Source organism: Drosophila novamexicana, unplaced genomic scaffold, assembly GCF_003285875.2.
Source record: "Drosophila novamexicana strain 15010-1031.04,08,12 unplaced genomic scaffold, DnovRS2.1 tig00001842-arrow-arrow-pilon, whole genome shotgun sequence".
In the NCBI taxonomy this organism is placed as follows: Eukaryota; Metazoa; Arthropoda; class Insecta; order Diptera; family Drosophilidae; genus Drosophila; species Drosophila novamexicana.
The window spans coordinates 303,907-323,640 of NW_020824899.1; the positions used below are offsets into that span (position 1 = coordinate 303,907).

At 43.9% G+C, this 19,734-nt stretch overlaps 1 protein-coding gene across 1 annotated transcript in view; it reads left to right on the plus strand.

Annotated features, from left to right (window-relative positions):
• LOC115768587 overlaps positions 1-19,731 on the plus strand; it is a gene marked incomplete at its 3' end in the record, with an annotated part of 70,639 nt that extends 50,908 nt beyond the window's left edge. Inside the window, exons 5-7 of the mRNA XM_030713233.1 lie at positions 7,733-7,867; positions 15,939-16,620; positions 18,332-19,731. Coding sequence (XP_030569093.1) covers positions 7,733-7,867; positions 15,939-16,620; positions 18,332-19,731 — 2,217 coding nt within the window. The remainder of the gene's footprint in view (positions 1-7,732; positions 7,868-15,938; positions 16,621-18,331) is intronic.
• Between the last annotated feature and the right edge of the window lie 3 nt (positions 19,732-19,734).

Consider the following 19,734-nt stretch of genomic DNA (forward strand, 5'->3'; position numbering starts at 1 on the left):
CGTGTAGCCAAACAGGAAGTGCCACACACACACATACACAGAGAGAGGGAGACCAGCAGAACATTTGGCAACATGTGTACAATTGCGAGTATTTAAAACAGAGCCCAGCCTTGGCCACTGGCCACAAATGAATTTATTTATTTTACGGTTTGACCCCACAACCACCCACCGCCCACTTTTCACATTTAAAATTTCTTGTTTTTTTTTTTTTTCATTTTGCAATTTACATTTGGTTGCATTGCAAACAGTTTATGTGGCACGCCAGGGTTGTCACCCGCACCCAAAGTCACTGAAGATGCGTTCCTGTCTGTCCCCCCCATTCCCGCTCACTCCTCCTCTCTGTCCGTTTGTCTGTCTGTGCAACCACCCTCGGGCAAGGCGTCGTAACACTTGATAGGCCGGCCCGGCCGCACACGAATGGTGGTTGCGACAAAGAAAATTTATCGACTTTTGCGCCCAAGTCAGGTGGTGCAGAGCACATTCAAGTGGTGCCTGGAGGATCCTCTTGATCTCTGGCGCACAGGACTTACGCTACATTTCGCTGTCTGTGCGAGCGCGCAAAAATAAAAACAACACACACACACACACACACGCACGCACACAATGCCAAAAATATTTAATTAAAATTTATGGCGCAACCCCAGGGTGCAGCCACCCAAAACGACAACCTGACGTCGGCCCAGCGCTGCCTCGACAGGCCGACATCAGCAGTCAGCAGTCAGCCAAATGCCAAACGATGACACCCTTCAAAACCCCAAACCCAAACCCAAACTCAGGCCCAAAGCTCAAACCCCGCACCTCGAACCCGCAGTCGCGTTGACTTTTCTATATGGCCCCCGACTGCAACCACTTGAAAGTTTATGCTCCCAAATGTCTCATTGACGGCCATTTTTAATGGCCTGCACTTGAAGTACAGCAGAAATTACAAAAAACAAACAAAAACAGGCATAAATATGCGTAACGGGGTCTGCACGACCAAGCACATGCCCTGCACTAACTAAGCTCTCATCAACTTATATGGAATATATGAAATGAGCAAAAAATTGAACTGATATTTCAGTTGTTATGGAGTCTATAACGAAGTGCGTGACGAGTAAAAGGAAATATTCTTCCCGAGAACTAAGCTGTAGGCGAGTTTACATCCCAAATTTGCTGGCTTGAACCCATAGAAATCCTGAGTTTCTTGATATTTTTAATAGCCTGCCAAATGGGATTTCTTTTGATTTGGTTGAAAAACTTGGAAACTTTAGGATTAATAAGAAAGTAAAGTCTATAATACTCGCAAAGAATCCGTCATAATATAGAAAATATGAGAAATCAGACTAAAATGAAATATTATTCCATAGAACTAAGCTGTATACGTGTAAATATCCAAAATTTCCTTGCCTTGAACCCATTTAGATTCTGAAATTCTCAACTTTATGTAAATGCACTTTATGCTTATTTTGCTTTTATTCTTGTTTCAAAAGCCTGTCAAATGGATTTTCTATTGTTTAGGCTCAAAAGAGGGGGGAAAAACTTTATACTACATTTCCAACTGGAATCCTTATAGAGTCTGGGAGCACAACGCATGTCCCTCCCTGCGCTTGGTCATATTCACAGGGTATATTGACAAGCGTGCTGAAATATAACGAAATATGCAGCATACTTCGAGGCGCACAATGCACATGCGAGCTATGAAAAAGTTGCAACGTTGTTTAAATAACAAACGGGCCACGAAGGGCTCGTTCCATGAATGGGCTGCCAAAGGGGGCGTGGCAGCGGGAATAAGTTAAGTAAACATGGCATAAAGCGATTGACGGCTTCTGCACGGCGGAAATTTACCTGTAATCGCACCACAGAGCAAACAAATCAATTGAGCGTGAAAGGCCCGACCCGCCACATCCTTGTATCCTCGCACTTTTGAGCTGGCGTTGGGTCTGAGGCGACGCTTTTTGTTGATAATTGAAAGCGTCTGCTCGCTGGCACACTTAATCAATCAGCTAAACAGTCGATCAGTCAATCAATCAATCAATCAATTGCTTAGCACAGCAGCAACAGAAGGTTAAAGCAGCTGCCTAGCGTTGCGTTTACTGGGTTAACTTGGTGTTAGGTGTGTTTCAGACTTCTGCTAATTGCAATTAGCGAGCGCGACTTTGACAGCAACTGTGACAACAACAACAACAACAACGACAGCAACAACAACAAGGACAACAACTGAAGTAACAACAAAAATAGCCAGCGAGGTCAAGCGGCATTGTTTGCTTAGTTGGTTGCCCAGGCTCACGGGTTAGGGTTAACTTGTCAAGTGCAACACTAGAAAAGAAAAGTCCATAACAATGGAAATTGCGTTTGATTTGCAAAGCTCGGCGAGCGAAAGCTTCACTTTTCAATATACTAACGTTAAGCTTTCAATCAGCGTGGGGTTTACTGGAAGATGCGCTAAGTTATTTAAAATAATATGTTTAAGTTTCAGGCTCCTGCCAGAGTTGACCAGCACTTGCGGTGAGTATCAAATATGCAGATGGGCTTCTAGTTTTAGAGCTGGGAACTACTTTCAACTATTGTATATAAAAATTGTGGCTTTCAAAGTGAGTGGGCAGCTGTTGAATGCCTAACATGAAGATAGATTTGCAATGCATTGTGAAAGTGTTTGTTAACTAAAAATCATGTTTGATTTTAAAAAGCTTTCCTTATTGTATATAAATGTTAAAATCTTGTGATATGTCAACGTGCTATTTAGTTGCTGTCAATTTTAAGACTAGAAGTTGACAAATAGATCACATGTTTAAATGAAAATTCAAAATAAGTAACATGAACTTTGACAGGCACCAGGGAAATCTACGCTGAAGATAAGAAGATAGTTTGGGGAAGTATGCGGAAATTCGTGGAATGTTGCCACGCTATGTGAGAATGCGTGAGTTTGTATAGTGTTGCCACTTTGTGTCAATGAAAGATGCGCCTTGAACGAGCTGGCAACCCTGTTCAGCATAATTAAATTCATGGAGCGTAGCTGGACTTTAGTAAATGTTGAACTTAAGCAGTCAGAACTGTGTTTGACATTGCAGACGGTATCTAAAATAGACTTTTAAATTGCATTCCTCAATTCTCGGAATGCAATTCTCCCAACGCAAACACATACACACACACAAATTTAACCTCTTGTTAGGCTTCTGCCAGTTGATGCTGCAATCAGCGCAATATGCCACAAAGCAAGCGTGGAAAGCCAGTCCAGAAATAGAAATGGGAAGAAAGAGAGGTAGGTAGGCAGAAGAAGAGAGAGAGGGGGGGGGGGGAGGGGATAGCCAGTTTATATTTGCTGGCCCGATAGCTGGGCGAACGAACACACAAACTGTGTCAAAGCAATGCGATGTGGCAACATGTGGCCACAGAGTGTGGCACACAGCCACATTGCCACAAACGGTGAGTCGAGCGAACGTTGCATTCTGTGTCTTTTGTGTGGCTCTGATGCCGGATCCTGGGCGCGCTGCCAAAGTGCCTGCGGTTATGCGCCAGTGTTTTGGCTGGCCAGCATCAAGGCTGCAACGTAGCGTGCCACATGCGGGGGCAGCAGCAGCTGCAGGTGCTGCTGGCAAGCTCAGGCACAGAAACTCAGAAACTCAGAAACTGAAACGAGCCGCATTAACGCCGCCTTTAAAATTTATGATATTTACTCGAGCAGACGCTGAGGCCAACGAGTTGGGCATTTTACTTAGCTGCACGGGATGTCAGATGTGCTGCATGGTGCAGGGGTGTGTGTGTGTGTGTGGAGAGGGGGGGGGTGTAGACTATTGTGGACACGTGCCAGCCAGGCCGCCAAGGCTTCTGCTGGCTGCTTTGGCTATGCATTTTTTATGGCCGCTCATCAAAGCATACTGAAGAGACGCCAACAACTTGGCAATCAGAGCAGCTGCCACGGCCAGGCCAATGAGTAGCTGCCCCAACGAATCAACGGTGACTCATCGGGCTTGTCAAGGCAATCGACAGGACGTTGCAAATGCTCTGTAATTAGTGTTAATTATATTTTCTTCTTGGAACAAATTGTTTCGTGTCTTTTATTTAATGAATCGAAGCTGGCTTAAAAATATACGAGAAGCTAACCCTGTGCAGAGTTATGTTGGGCAAAATATATTAAGGGTAAAAACTAAGTATATATGGACTCTATATTGTGTTTACAAAAACTAAGTATATGGACTCTATATAGCATAGTATATACAGATTTATGATACTTTACTGAACTGTATTCTGTGAAGAACTCAGGCCATGATTTGACTTTTACATTAATTTATGTCACTTTTGAATTCGGAATACTAATTTTGCTTACATATTATGGTAAATGTTTCCCTTATATGAAACCATTCCGAACTTTATGTACGCATATATAAAATACAAATTTAAGTAATTTATCTCTTTTACTTTCACAATTTGTGGAATTTCTAGCCGCTTTTCCCCTCTAGCTTCTCGCTTTTTTCAGCTTTCCTAGCTGACTTTTCTTAAGATCTCAAGTTCCTTTTTCCTCCCGTATCTTTTGCTGCATTTGCTCGCTATATTTAGCTCTGAGCTGCGCATAGTTTTTGCCTACCTCAATCTAAACATTTTGCTCGCAATGTTTATTCTGCATATCCTTCGGATCTGCTGCATAGTTCATGGGGGGCGCGCACAGATTGCCAGCTGCAGCAGCAAGTGGCAAGTTGAGTGCGGCTGCGAGGGGGGGGCGGTGGTGTGGCATATTATGCACACTAACCAACTGCCTTTATTCACTATGATTGGCCCTTTCAATTTCAAAGCAATGCCCCAAAGGCCACAGCAGCAGCAGCAGTAGTGGAAGCAGCTGCAACCTCCACAACAGCCTCCGCACATTAATTTGGATGGCAAAGGAAAACTTTAACGCATAGCTGAAATGGAAAACCCGCTTGGATGCCGCACTTTGTGTTAGTTGTTAGCTCAGTGCCGCGCTGCCCGTTCACCTGTCAACACCTGAGCTCCTTGGCTGCTGCCTTTTTACGCCTTTCGAGTAGCTTTGGCAAATTTTATTTTTACATTTTTTTTTTGTTTTAGTAATTTTCTTAAGTGTTTGCCCCGTGAGACGTCTTCGTGGACGTCTGTGCAAGTGAACAAAATTATTAGCAGCATGTTCTGTCGTCGCTGCTGGATTGATTTTACCGCCGGTGAGGATTACGTGGTGTGCGCCGGTCCCTGTGCCTGGCCCTATCACGCCACCTGCGCGGCTGTCCCACGGGAACTGGCGCGTGAGTTACGGCGCAACAGCGCCAACAACTTTGCCAACAATTTCGCCAGATCCGCGGGCGCCGGCATCGAAGCCAGCTCCGGCTCCGGTTCTAGCACTAGCTCCGGCTTCGGCTCTGGCATGGAATGGTATTGCCGCAATTGTCGTCAACTTTATCGCCTGCAATTGTACTTTGAGGTAGCTACAAGTGAAACCTGCTCATGTCCCATCTAGCAGAAATCGCTGGTAGATACAGATACAGATACAGATACAGATACAGATACAGATACAGATACAGATACAGATACAGATACAGATACAGATACAGATACAGATACAGATACAGATACAGATACAGATACAGATACAGATACAGATAGATACAGATACAGATACAGATACAGATACAGATACAGATACAGATACAGATACAGATACAGATACAGATACAGATACAGATACAGATACAGATACAGATACAGATACAGATACAGATACAGATACAGATACAGATACAGATACAGATACAGATACAGATACAGATACAGATACAGATACAGATACAGATACAGATACAGATACAGATACAGATACAGATACAGATACAGATACAGATACAGATACAGATACAGATACAGATACAGATACAGATACAGATACAGATACAGATACAGATACAGATACAGATACAGATACAGATACAGATACAGATACAGATACAGATACAGATACAGATACAGATACAGATACAGATACAGATACAGATACGATACAGATACAGATACAGATACAGATACAGATACAGATACAGATACAGATACAGATACAGATACAGATACAGATACAGATACAGATACAGATACAGATACAGATACAGATACAGATACAGATACAGATACAGATACAGATACAGATACAGATACAGATACAGATACAGATACAGATACAGATACAGAACAGATACAGATACAGATACAGATACAGATACAGATACAGATACAGATACAGATACAGATACAGATACAGATACAGATACAGACAGATACAGATACAGATACAGATACAGATACAGATACAGATACAGATACAGATACAGATACAGATACAGATACAGATACAGATACAGATACAGATACAGATACAGATACAGATACAGATACAGATACAGATACAGATACAGATACAGATACAGATACAGATACAGATACAGATACAGATACAGATACAGATACAGATACAGATACAGATACAGATACAGATACAGATACAGATACAGATACAGATACAGATACAGATACAGATACAGATACAGATACAGATACAGATACAGATACAGATACAGTACAGATACAGATACAGATACAGATACAGATACAGATACAGATACAGATACAGATACAGATACAGATACAGATACAGATACAGATACAGATACAGATACAGATACAGATACAGATACAGATACAGATACAGATACAGATACAGATACAGATACAGATACAGATACAGATACAGATACAGATACAGATACAGATACAGATACAGATACAGATACAGATACAGATACAGATACAGATACAGATACAGATACAGATACAGATACAGATACAGATACAGATACAGATACAGATACAGATACAGATACAGATACAGATACAGATACAGATAAGATACAGATACAGATACAGATACAGATACAGATACAGATACAGATACAGATACAGATACAGATACAGATACAGATACAGATACAGATACAGATACAGATACAGATACAGATACAGATACAGATACAGATACAGATACAGATACAGATACAGATACAGATACAGATACAGATACAGATACAGATACAGATACAGATACAGATACAGATACAGATACAGATACAGATACAGATACAGATACAGATACAGATACAGATACAGATACAGATACAAATTCAGATACAGATACAGATGTGATTGTTCCTTTTTAAGTCTATTATCGTCATCATTATAATAATTATCGGTTGAGTGGACGGCCCTTTCCCTTGGGCCACACTCCTTTCCGCCCTGGCCACGCGCTTCTCATGCAGTTTTATTTCCACACACTTAACGTTAATTGTTGTTGTTGCTGATGCTGTTGCTGCGTTGGTGGGCAGTGCCACGCCCCGCGGCTGCTCACCTGCTCGACGGTGCACTTGACAAAAGAATCTCGAGGCGTTTTCAAAGACGTCGTCGCCATTTTTAATTGTAACTGTAATTTAGCCATTGTGTTTCAACACTTTTGATGACGCAGCATCACTTGCTCTTCCTCTCCCTCTCTCTCTTGCTCTCTCTCTCTCTTAACAAGCCAAGGTGTGTGCAGGTGTGTGTGCGTGTGTAGGCAGAGCTGTGGCCTCTTGGCGTGGGTGCACGCGTCGTGTTCTTTGGCTCAACTTGAAAATGTTATTTTTAGCATACAAATTGCGTGAAGGCTTCCACTCGCTATGCCTTTCTCACTCTCTCACTCACTCTTTCTCTCTCTTTCTGTCTCTGCTTTCAGATTGCCATCTGTGATGATTACAGCCTGCCTGTAGACTTTGTTAAGAAACGACCGTCCAGTTTCGATCCCTGCCTGGCCGAGGCAATACCAACGAATCCGGAGCATTGGATAGCGCCAAGTCCACAAACTGAATTTGTAAGTACAACTGAATCATGAACTAGTTCCGCAAGCAGAACGCTTAATTAAAATGACTGTTAATTGTTCCAAGTGCGGGCAAAACTTAATTCCAAGCTGTCTTAAGAAGTTATTGAACCGAATCAAATGAATTTACTAGAAAGCTTTGACCAAATACACACTCACACTGACGTAAGATTTTTGAAGGAACCAGTATCGCAGCTTGACTTCAAAAATGTCTACGAACCAGTTCGTAAACTTAAGCAAATGAACGATATACAAAACTTCGACAAAAAACAATCACGTGCGACATTAAAGAGAACCAATATCAAAGCTTGACTTAAAAAACATCTTAGAACCAGTTCGCGAACTTAACTTAAGTAGCTTTCTGGAAAGAAGTGAAGGTTTGCCAAATTAATGCCTTGAGGTACGAACATACGAACTAGTTCACGAACCAAGAATATCACAGCAAATGCAAACAAGTTTACGAAGCGAAACAAACAAATTTCCTTGCTTAAGGCAAAACGAGGTCTATACCCATATCTTTTAGATGTTATTAAGAACTGATATATATACAAAATTGTCTAAATACAGTGAACGCCTTTTAAGAAGAACGTCTCGTTTCCGTTCGCTCTCAATAATTTATTAATATCTCTAAGTTGACAGCTCTGAATGTATTTCAATTCATAATTAGACTTTAAAGGTAGTCAAGAAGGGTTACTAAAGTTAGACAAAATATATCTATAATTATTAATTTTAAGACTTAAAAGCAAAGCAAAAAAATGAACCAGTTCGTGAACTTGCTGTAAAATGCATGCAAGCCTGCAAATGGGCAGCATTAAAGCTTTAAGTGCGCATTTGCTGTGGATAAATCTTGGCTATAGACAGACTCTGCATCAGTTGGGGCTGGAGCTGGAGCTGGGGCTGGAGCCAGCGGGGCTTGCATTGGTAAAAAGCAATTAACTGCCCTCGGGCAGCTAATTGATAAACTGCACGCACCAACGACAACAACGTCGACGACGACGATGACTATGACAACGGCGAGAAGGAGGAGGAGGATGAGGAGAGGCAGGGGAGGCAGGGTGGGACAACGTCAGGCGCATCAGCAATGCGCTAATGAAAAGCATGAAAAGCATTTTCCTCATTTTCTCGCATATTTGCCAGCCTTTTGATTATTTAACCGGCACGAAACAAAGCGGCGCTCAAACAATGCACAAGTCTATTGGCTAAATATTGCAAAAAAAAACAGCAATGCCAACCCACACCACCCCCCTCCCTGCCCTCGCCCACTCCCCCAAACAGCCGTTGCCCAGCGGGTGGTCAGCCATAAAAAAGCTGAAACTGGCCTCAGCCAAAGCCATAGATACTAAGTATTATGAAAACAAAAACAGCCCGAGGCAAGGGCAAGGGCAACGCTCAGGGAAAGGGGAAAATGGGGGAAAGGAGGGTCGGTTGGGGGCATGTTTCGGAGCCTGCAGCAAATGTTGCCACAAATCAAATGGCGATGCTGCCCCGCGCCAAAAAATCTCGGCCCGTTATCTAGAGAGTCCGCAGAAAAAATGTTACGTTTCGGGGCGGAGTTTGGAATTTCAGTTTTTATGGCCCCATACGAAATATATTTTCTTCCTATATTGTTTTCCCTCTACTTGTTGTTGTTGTTGTTGTTGTTGTTGTAGTTGCCATTGTTGTTGTCCTGGCTGCTGTTGGTATTGTCCTTTTGCATATTGGTCGTAAAGTGAAAGCGAAAGCAACTGCTGCGCCCCGCATGGAGGCGCATAAAAAATGCTGCCTGCCACTTGAATTTCTTTTTATTGAAATTTGTTTAGCCGCAAGCGGCCCCAGCGAGTGTGTGAGTGTTTGAGTGTGAGTGCATGAGTGTGAGTGTGAGTGTGAGTGTGCGTGTGTTCTGAATGTGGCTCGCAATTGCGCAGCAAATGTTTTCATTGGCTTGCAGATTGCGGCGCTACTCAGAGCTGAGCAATTGGCGCAATGCTCACAAATATTCATTGTTGATTTAAGCTAACTGTGACTAACGAATGCCTGTGAATAATGAATGGCAAGCGAATGAAATGGTCATGGTATTCACGAAGGGTCGCTTCGATCAAAATAATTCATTATCCAATTCTGCTTTGCATTGTATTCGCAAACGTTTCAATGCCTTCCGACTTTATTTTCATTTGTATTCCATTATCTATTACTTTTCACATATCGATTTCTGTTTGCATCAGCATTTATATATATCTGCTTTGATCTATGTCTCTCTTTCTCCCTCACTCACAATTTATGCCTTCTTCCTTGTGCTGCTTTCGTAAATATTTAACCGACTGCCTGCAATTGCTTGCACCGAATACCTACAGTTCTTGTTAATGCCGCATTCGTGAATATATTACTGACCTACTCTTGGTACTATCGTGTGTCTTATGACTTATGCATAAACATTTCACTGGCTACATGCTCTGCTTTCCTCTCTCTCTCTCTCTCCCTCTCTTTCTCTCTCTCTGCTTTTGTAAACGTTTTACTGTCTGCTTATTATGCTCGGCTTTGCTTGCTTAGATACAGGTATTGTATCAATTCTTCTTAGTGTCGCATTCGTAAATATATTACTGACCTACGCTTATCACTGGCGAGTGTCTTATTGCCTATGCGTAAACGTTTCACTGGCTGCTGAACTTTTATGCTACACATTGACGTAGTTTGAATACTCAAGTAACATCACTGTTTCATATGCATTCATGCACTCATATGAATACTCGCTTGTGCGCTTTGAGTAATCACATGTTCGAATGCATCTGTTAGACAGTTCGAAGTGGACCTTTGTGCGCACAACCGCTCTCTACAACGCCACCAAGCCGATATTCGCTCAATAGGCCGCCTTTCCAAATATATTTTTTGAGTGCCTGCGCCTTTTACTTGCCAACCTGTTCCCCTCGGCCCCACGCCCCTAGACTGCACTCGCTTTGAGCCCAGCCAATGGCCCAAAGCGTTAACGTTTAGCGCCTCTTTAGCTGGATTCCATGTCCTTTGGCTGCCTGCTGCTGCTCAAATAACTGCCCTCCATCTCGCTCGCTCTCCCTCTCACTCTCCCCCTCACTCTTTTGATGTGCTTTTACTGCTGTGCTCCTCTGTTATTAATGTAATTTTATCTTTACTTTTGTTTTGCGTAAACAGCCGCGACGCGTGTCCACATATAAAAGCTGCAGGCTAGCTGTGCGTGAGTGTGTGTGTGTGTGAGTGTGTGTGTGCCATATAAATGCTGGCTCTGTTTTTCCTGTTTGTTGGCGTTGTTTTCTTCTTTTTTTTTTTTGGTGGCAACTCACGTTTTAATGGCAACGCGCGCGACATTTTTCGATATGAAAACGTTGGCAACCGCCTCCCCCGCTCTATTCTCACCCAACCCCCTCTTCCCCTACCCCTCCCCTCTAGCCCCTGTCTGGGGCTGCACTGTGAAGTGCACTTGGTAAGAGTTGTCGTCTGCTTAGCGAGCTGCTGTTTCAGCTCTTCTATTACTCTCCATGGAGTAATATCAGCGATAACTCAGCGAAATCAACACGGCACACAACAAAAGCCACGTGTGTGTGCGAGTGTGTGTGTGTGTGTGTGTGTGTGTGTGTGTGTGTGTGTGTGTGTGTGTGTGTGTGTGTGTGTGTGTGTGTGTGTGTGTGTGTGTGTGTGTGTGTGTGTGTGTGTGTGTGTGTGTGTGTGTGTGTGTGTGTGTGTGTGTGTGTGTGTGTGTGTGTGTGTGTGTGTGATGTACGTGTGTTGCTGTTGTGGCCTTTTTGTTTATTTCAATAACTTGGCTGCGAGTGCCATTGTTGTTGTTGTTGTTGTTCTTGCTGTTGTTGCTGCTGACAACGTCACATATTACTCATACGTCGCTTTGTCTGGCTTAGAAATTAGAATGGCAACAAACAACTGAAATCAAAAAGTATAATAACAAATTGTAGCAACAACATCGAATTGTGTATACCCTACATTAGGTTATTTGTCCAAATTGTAAGTCAACCTATATTATTGAAGAGAACTCGCTGCGGGAGTCTTTTACAGGTCTTAAGGCCTTATTCCTAATTTGAGCCGGCAACCATTTGTAGCATATTTTACAAGCGCTTTTTGGTCTTCCTTTCCCTAAAGAACTCATCTCTCAAGTTCACTAGTTTTAAATTATTATAAATCTCTGCAATCCTCTCTATTCGCTTCGTAAGAGCTTTTAAGACATGCCCAAAATTTAAAGCTCTGATTAGTAGATAAGTTAAGTGAGGTATGTATACACAAACTTCCTTAGCTAGAGCTTGTTTAGTAATTGATCAAGTAGAGAATGGCCCAAAATCTACACTCGATTAGCTTCTCACCTGAGTAAATACTTTCCCCATAATTCCTACAACTTCAAGTTTATTTCCTTTTACTACTAAAATGGGCATAGAGGAGCGTCTGTATCGATTAGTCAAATGTGAAACATATCTGAGCTCGCTTTCTTGGTGTATATACGCATACATTGATTTCTTGCGTGTATAATTATAATAATATATCTGATTTCAATCAATGTCTATTAATAATGCATTCAAAGGTCCCTCGTCAACTGAAAGATGTGGTTATAGAACAAATTTAAGATTTGCAGCACTTTCAGACTAAAACATAATTCTGTATAAACAGGCAAACATTTTATTTGAAATTTGTCAGAATAAGCAAATAAAATAGAAAATGTTTGAGACAGGCATTTATATATGCTGATTCTTACTTCTAGAAGTTTGTGTGACTCTCTGAAGAATCTGCAAACGAAATTTACTAGCGCCTGCTCTTCCAGTTCCCGAGTTCGTTGGGATAGTATATAAATTATGCCGAAATATTTTTATTTTAAAATCCCTTGTTGCCAACTCTTTTGCTGCTTCCGGCCAAGTTTCGTATTTCCATCAAAAGTTTGAAGAGTTCAGACTTTGGGGAAACGGTTGCCGAACAACAAAGTTATGATACCCTATGCAGAGCAAATGCAAGCAATCGTCATAAGCATTAGGCAGACATGGACGTGGAGACAGAGCTAGAGATAGAAAGAGCAGGACAGGGGGGGGAGGGAGTGTGGATGAGTGCATGGTCGGGATAAAACAGACAGGAATTGCGAATTGTGTCCTGCGCAACGTTTAAAAATGGAAGGAAGAACGACAGCAACAACAACAACAACAGCAACAACAACAACAACAACAACAACAACAACAACAACAACAACAACAACAACAACAACAGCAGCAGAGCTAGAAAGCTCTTTGGTTTTGCTTTCAAATCAACATCGTCATCATCATCATTATGCTCATCATCATCAAACATTATCATCAGCCGCAACATCATCTGGCAACGTTTTCATTAACGTGCGCATAAAAATCACGTTGCTCCGGCAACAACAACATCATCAACAACAACAACAACAACAGCAACAACAACGCCAACAATGTGCACAAGAAGTAGAAGTAGAAGGTGAAGCAGCACAAGAACAACGACCGTTAGACATTCGTCTAACCATTTTGATTGTAGTTTGTCTAGCCTGCAACCCCCCCCTCCCCCACTCCTCTAACCACCCTCCCCTTAAACTGCTCTGCCGTGCCGACTCCCCGCACCAATTCAGGCGCGCTTCCCCCTCTCTCGATTGATTGGTAAACACATTTTTGTGGGCGGGGCCAATCGAGTCGTGTGTATAAAATCCCCGTATGCCGATAATCAAGGGCAAATATTTAAAGAGCAATATGTGTGCACAATATGCGAGCAAAGATTTCAATTCAAAGTCCCCAACTCCAGCCCCAGCACCAGCCCCAGAGCGAAAGAACTAGAGATGACAGCGGGCTTAGGAGAAAGAATGAAAAAAACTATCGCAACGCACTTGATTTTTACTTCTCCTTCTTAAAAACTGATCTTTGAATAATCCGATTCTTGAGGTTCAGCTTCATTTGAATTTTTGTTTGTGAAAAGTGTTGGAAAACATCAAAATATCCATTTAAGATAAAACATATGCGAATACTGGAATAGTCAAAAAAGGAATAGTTATTGGGGATTTTCATTATAAATATTAATAGTCTTCAAATATTTTCTTTCTACAAGTCAAATTTGCTGAAACTTAAAAAGTTGCATCTACAATTTTGAGATGGCACTGAAAACTTGCTCATCTCTAAATAAAAAGCACTTACGGACGGAAGATCAACCCCAATATCAATATGCCATTTGTTAGAGGTGTGTGTGTGTGGGTGTGTGTATTTGTATTGGCTTTGCATTTATGAGTTTTGAATTGAGTTGAGTTCTCAGCAGTGCTGGCAACCTGAGCTCAAACAATGAGCAAGTGAGGGGCTGGGCTTTAAAGGGGGGGGGGGGGGCAAGAGGCGAGGTGCATATCGTATTTTATTTAGCACTGTATTGGTTGTGCGAGTGTCTGTGTGTGCCTCGTTCAGTCGATAAGCAGCAGCAGTTGACGCTTAATTTATGAGTTTCAATTAAAAATTCCTTTCAATTTCAAGTCCGGCAACAATAGCCAACAGTGCTTAGCGTAAGCCTCCCCCTCCCGCTGCTTTCCTCTCCCTCCCAGTATGCTGTTGTTATGGCATCAATTTCCGCATGCAACATACACTCGCCTTGCAGCGCAAATTTATGTTTAACAATAATGCGCATATTTACGAGCAGCCAGCTCCCCCCTTGCGTCTGCACGCCTCTACGCCCCTGCCCAGGCACACTCTCGAAAGAGGCGAATCTGCCCGCCCATAATGTGTGCACATTAGGGACACGTTAATGTCAGTTGTTGCCGTTGTTGTTGTTGTTGTTGTGCGACCTGCTGTTGCAGCTCTGTAATGTGCAGCTATTTGTCATCGTGTGTCGGACGCTGTCCTTGCAAAGCTCCTCAATTGGAAGATGGACAACGGCAGCTGAACCAAACCGAACGGAACCGAACCGAACGGAGCTGAACGGATCGGAACTTTGGCTGGAGGCGGAAGGTGCCGAGCTCAGGGAACATGCTTTCTGCATTATGTTGCTGTGTCGAGCAGAGATTGACAGATGGAGCAAATTAATAAAGACATAATTGAATGATGACTGGACCTTGCATCAAGGTCTCAAGTCCGTACATTGGTTGGCTAGGAATGCGTATTAATGTCAATTTATATACAAATATTAACATCAATATGAGAAAAACAAATCTATAATTATAACTAATAATAACTTTATAAAGCAATACATAATATATTTTGAAAATATTCCAAAGAGTTGTATTTTAGAAATATATATCGCAAAGAGTTATATTTTCGACTTGTTTTATCCACAGTCGAAACTCTTACTAAACAAAAGCTTTCCTAAATGGAATAAGCTTTCTTGCACAAAAACTAGTTCTCGATCTGAACGTACTGACAAATAAGATAACATCAAGAAGTTCTTAAGTTTTAAGATTGTTTAGTTCCCAACTAATTTGATCAGTTTTTATTTGTTATCATTAACAAACATGAAAATACATGAGCATTTTGATTCAAATTAGTTTTCGTACCAGTATTTTCAGTGTTGGGCAACAAGATTCAAATGTGTTGACATATTTGCAACAGAGAGATCTTCTATGCAATTCTCAGAGCTCAGTTTATGCAATTTATGCAACAGACCAGTAACTGGCAATTTATGGACATGTAATGCAATATGCTTAACCACTGAAAAATCAGTGCAAGTTCACTATGAAAAGCAACTAGTTTGCATTGTGGGAAGGTGGGCGACATTTGGCTGGGCTTGCCTGTCTCTTTGTGGTGGAGGAAAACCTAAAAGCGCTTAACGAGTTGGCACCGTAACACACACACACACACACACACACACACACACACACACACACACACACACACACACACACACACACACACACACACACACGTGCCGAGGCATACCACAGGTCACGCCCACTGGCCATCGCCCACATGACGCACGCACAAATTTTAATTAAACGCCGACAAATTGGAATTGAAACGCAAATCAAATTAGTCGCAACCACATTGCAATTGCCACAGCAACAACAACATACAAAAAAACAAAAAAAAAGTGAGAAAGAAAATACAAAACGTTATCTCATTCGCTTTTTGCATTTTCCCTTCTACAGCTGCCATTTAACGAAGCCCAACAAGCGTCGCAGCAGCAACAGCAACAGCAGCAGCAGCAGCAATCGACAGCAGCAGCAGCAGCAGCAGTGCCGCCGCTGCCCGCCCCTTTGGCAACATTGCCCAGTCAAGCGGCGACTGCAGCGGCAGCAGCAGCAGCAGCAGCAGCTATTTTGGGCAGCAACAGCAACAACAACAACAGCAGCAGCAACAGTTGCAACAACAGCAACCAGCTACAGCAACAGCAGCAGCAGTTGCACGCGCACAACAACAACACTTTGCCAGCCGCACCGCAGCAGCAGACGCAGCAGCAGCAGCGCGCGACGCTGCAGCATCCACCGCTGCCCAACAGCAACATCAAGCAGGCATCCGTGAAGCTCATCGAGGGCTATTCCGATCCGAAGGATACACGCCACCACGCCCAGCACAAGAAGGTCTACCACAAGAAGGCCAAACGCCGCTCGGCGCCGCCGCACAAGCAGCGACAGCACCAGCAGCAGCAACAACAACAGCAGCAGCAGCAGCAGCAGCATCTGCAAACGTTGCCAACGCCGCGCGGACATCAACAGCAATTGCTGCAGCAGCAGCAGCAACAGCAACAACACTTGCTGCAACGCCATTCCACATACAATAATAATAACGGTAATCACAAGAAGGACAAGCGCAGCAGCCATTATAATTCAGGTGAGCAACAGCAGCAGCAGCAACAACAGCAGCAGCAGCAGCAGCAACATGTTGCTAATGAGCGAGCAATATGAAGTAAAGTAGACAAACAAGTAGTGCATACTTTTGGGCAGCGGGTTTTAAATAAATGCTGTGACTGATTGAATGACTGACTAACTGACAGACTGACTGATTGATCAATGCTAGGACCCAGTTGTCTAGGAAACTGAAAAAGCTAAATGCTAAAATGTTTATAATTAACGCAAAAATGGAGTTCGGAAAAATGCACACCAAAAATGTGGAAAATTGATGAACGCCTAATATTTCATTACCAATCCAACTGCATTTCCCTTGTGGAAACTTCACTGAAAACCGCGTTAGCATTGGATAAAAATCAAGCAAGATGCAATTGTTAGCTTTAAAAATGGCAAAAAAAAAAAAACAGTGCAGACTGCCAGGCGGCGGCAACTAAAAAATGCTAAAAGCTAAATAAATAAATTTCTAGCTATAGCTAAAAAACAGCAACAGCGGCTGGGCAGACAGGGGCGTAGCTATGTTAGGTTCGTGAGAGGTAAAGGGGGGTGCGGGTGGTGGCATTAACATTACGAGCTAGTGGCAATTAGACGCACTTGGCGCACAGCTCGAACTGCGGCTGCAGGGATCAGCCAGGCGTTAAATGGCAACTGGCAGCCATTCGACTGAGACTCGCCAAGCGAGAGAGAGAGAGAGAGAGAGAGAGAGAGAATGGAAGAGTGGAAGAGAGAGAGAGAAAAGGAGAAACGCATTGCCGGGCAGCCAAGCGCCTAATAGACTGCGACAGAGACGCGCCAAAAGTAACTGGAAGGATGGGCGCCAGCTGGCAAGGACTGCTGCGACCTGGCCTTTGGCTCATTTGCCTGGCGACTCAATTAACTGCGGACAAGCTGTGCTTATTTCTAGCGGGCACTTGACTGTAATTCCTTGTAATTATAAACAAAAACCTCAGACTGGCAGCTGGCTAAATTGTTCTTGACAGTTTGCACATCTTCCTTTGGCATTTAACCAAACAGGCTAGTAGATACATATAAACACTTGCTGCGCTTCCTCTAACCTTCTTCCTATGCTATCTAAGGAAAATGCATTCTTGAGTAACTTTGCTGTTGAAAGTTCGATCCTTGTGAAATTTTCAAGACTTAAATCTAGCACTTAAATGCGAGAGTATACCAAGGCGCAAGAAGCTAGCTTTATAGATACGATTTCTGATAGTTGTGTGTGAAAAGGGTGTAGATATCAAAAAAGTGAATTATTGCTAATCTGTATGAGCCATACGAGAGGCTACACAAAAAGTTTGGTGCATGTAACTCCTAGAATTCTCGAGTTATGCTTAGCAAAACAATTACTCAAAATCGATATTTATCGAAATAATGGAAATTGGAGTAAGCTATCGATAGGAAAAGGTCAACTTTTAAGCTTTAAGGACGATACATATATTAACTTTTGTAGTTTTCAAGATACAGCTGGGCAGACATAGCTAGCATATACTCAATCCGTTCAGCTCGAGAATATATATATATACCTTAAAAGATCGGAGATCCGTCTGCCCTTCATAACAGGAAGTTACATAGATCTTCATATAGTAAAGTAAAGTATAGTATAGCTGAGTATTTGGATAACAGAACTTGATCCCAGGGAAGAAGTTGTGGGTGGGAAATGATATGCACAGATTTAATCAAGTCGTATTTTTGCCTTTCAGATTCCTCGGCGCCCAAATCCTCCGACGAGGAGGCGGACATAGACGAGGAAGTCGAGCGTGCCGCGCCGCAACTTCCGGCAGCAGCAGCAGCAGCAGCTGGTCAGGCAGGAGCTCTGCTCAATTCGCCGGATAGCATATCGGATGATCTGGTGCGACCGCTGCCGGCGCAGCTGCAACGCAGTCCACGCAAATTGACCGTTGCACAGACGGAGTACAGCAAACGTCAGCCGTCGCCCTACTACTACTCGGATCTGCTGAAGAGCCGGGACAAGCAGCCGGAGGCCAAGGACAGGGAGCCGGACAGCAGGCAGACGCTCGACCGCGAGGCGAAGCAAAAGTGCCGCCAGTCGACGGCCAGTGAGCCGCCGCAGCAGACGCAGACCCAGCTGCTGGGTGGGTATCGCAAGAGCAGCAGCTTGGATGCGCCGCAGCAGCAGGAACAGGAGCAGAACAACGACGACCACGAACAGGAGCAGCAGCAGCAACCGGAGCACGAGCAGGAGCAGGAGGAGAACGAGAACGAAGCCAACGAGCTTGAGGAGATCGGCTTAAACGAACAGTCAACACCGAAACGATATAGCTTCACGGAGGAAGGCGTACGGATCATACGCTGCGAGACGCCGAGCACAAGCACCTCGGAGGAGTCCGACTGCAGCGAGTGCCTCAAGCGACGCGAGTGGCACGCCCGGGCCTTGGCGCTGGTCCGCAAGACGTGCAACGTCCAGCCGCGCAGCCAACAGTTGCCCATCGGCAGCGGGGAGGGGGAGCTGCAGCTGCAGCTGCAGCACTGCGACGCCGGCGAGGGGGAGCTGCTGAAGAGCTGCCCAACGGACTTGGCCTGCGAACCGAGTTGCGGGTCGATGCCGCCGCACCGCCTGCTGGGCCCAGCAGCCGTGTGCGGAGCCTGCATACCGACGCCCGGCAACAATAGCCAAGGCCACATTGGCCTCGCCGCCGATGAGCTTGACGAGCTCGAGGAATACTTTCGGCCACGCAGCATCTTCTATGTGCATCCGCATGGCGTGCACGAGTGCATCGAATGTGCGCCCGCCAATCACACCAAAGCAAACACAGATCCAGCCACCAATTGCAGCGACCCAGCTGCGCTAGACGAGCAGCAGCAGGAGGAGAGGGCAGGGGAGCAAGAGCAGGAAGAGGAGGAGGAGGGGGAGGGGGAGTACGACTCTGACAACATGGCCAGTCGACGGCGACAAATCTATGAGACGGCCTTCGATTGCAAAATAGCCAAATCGGATGATGACCTGGACGAAGTGGATCGCATCACCAACCACTCGGTGCTGCTGCAGCTGAACGGCAATGGGAACGGGAACGAGTTGACGCCGCCGCCGTTGTCCAAGCCAAGTCTCAGCAAATCGCGACTCGAATGCAAACGCGCCAAGAAT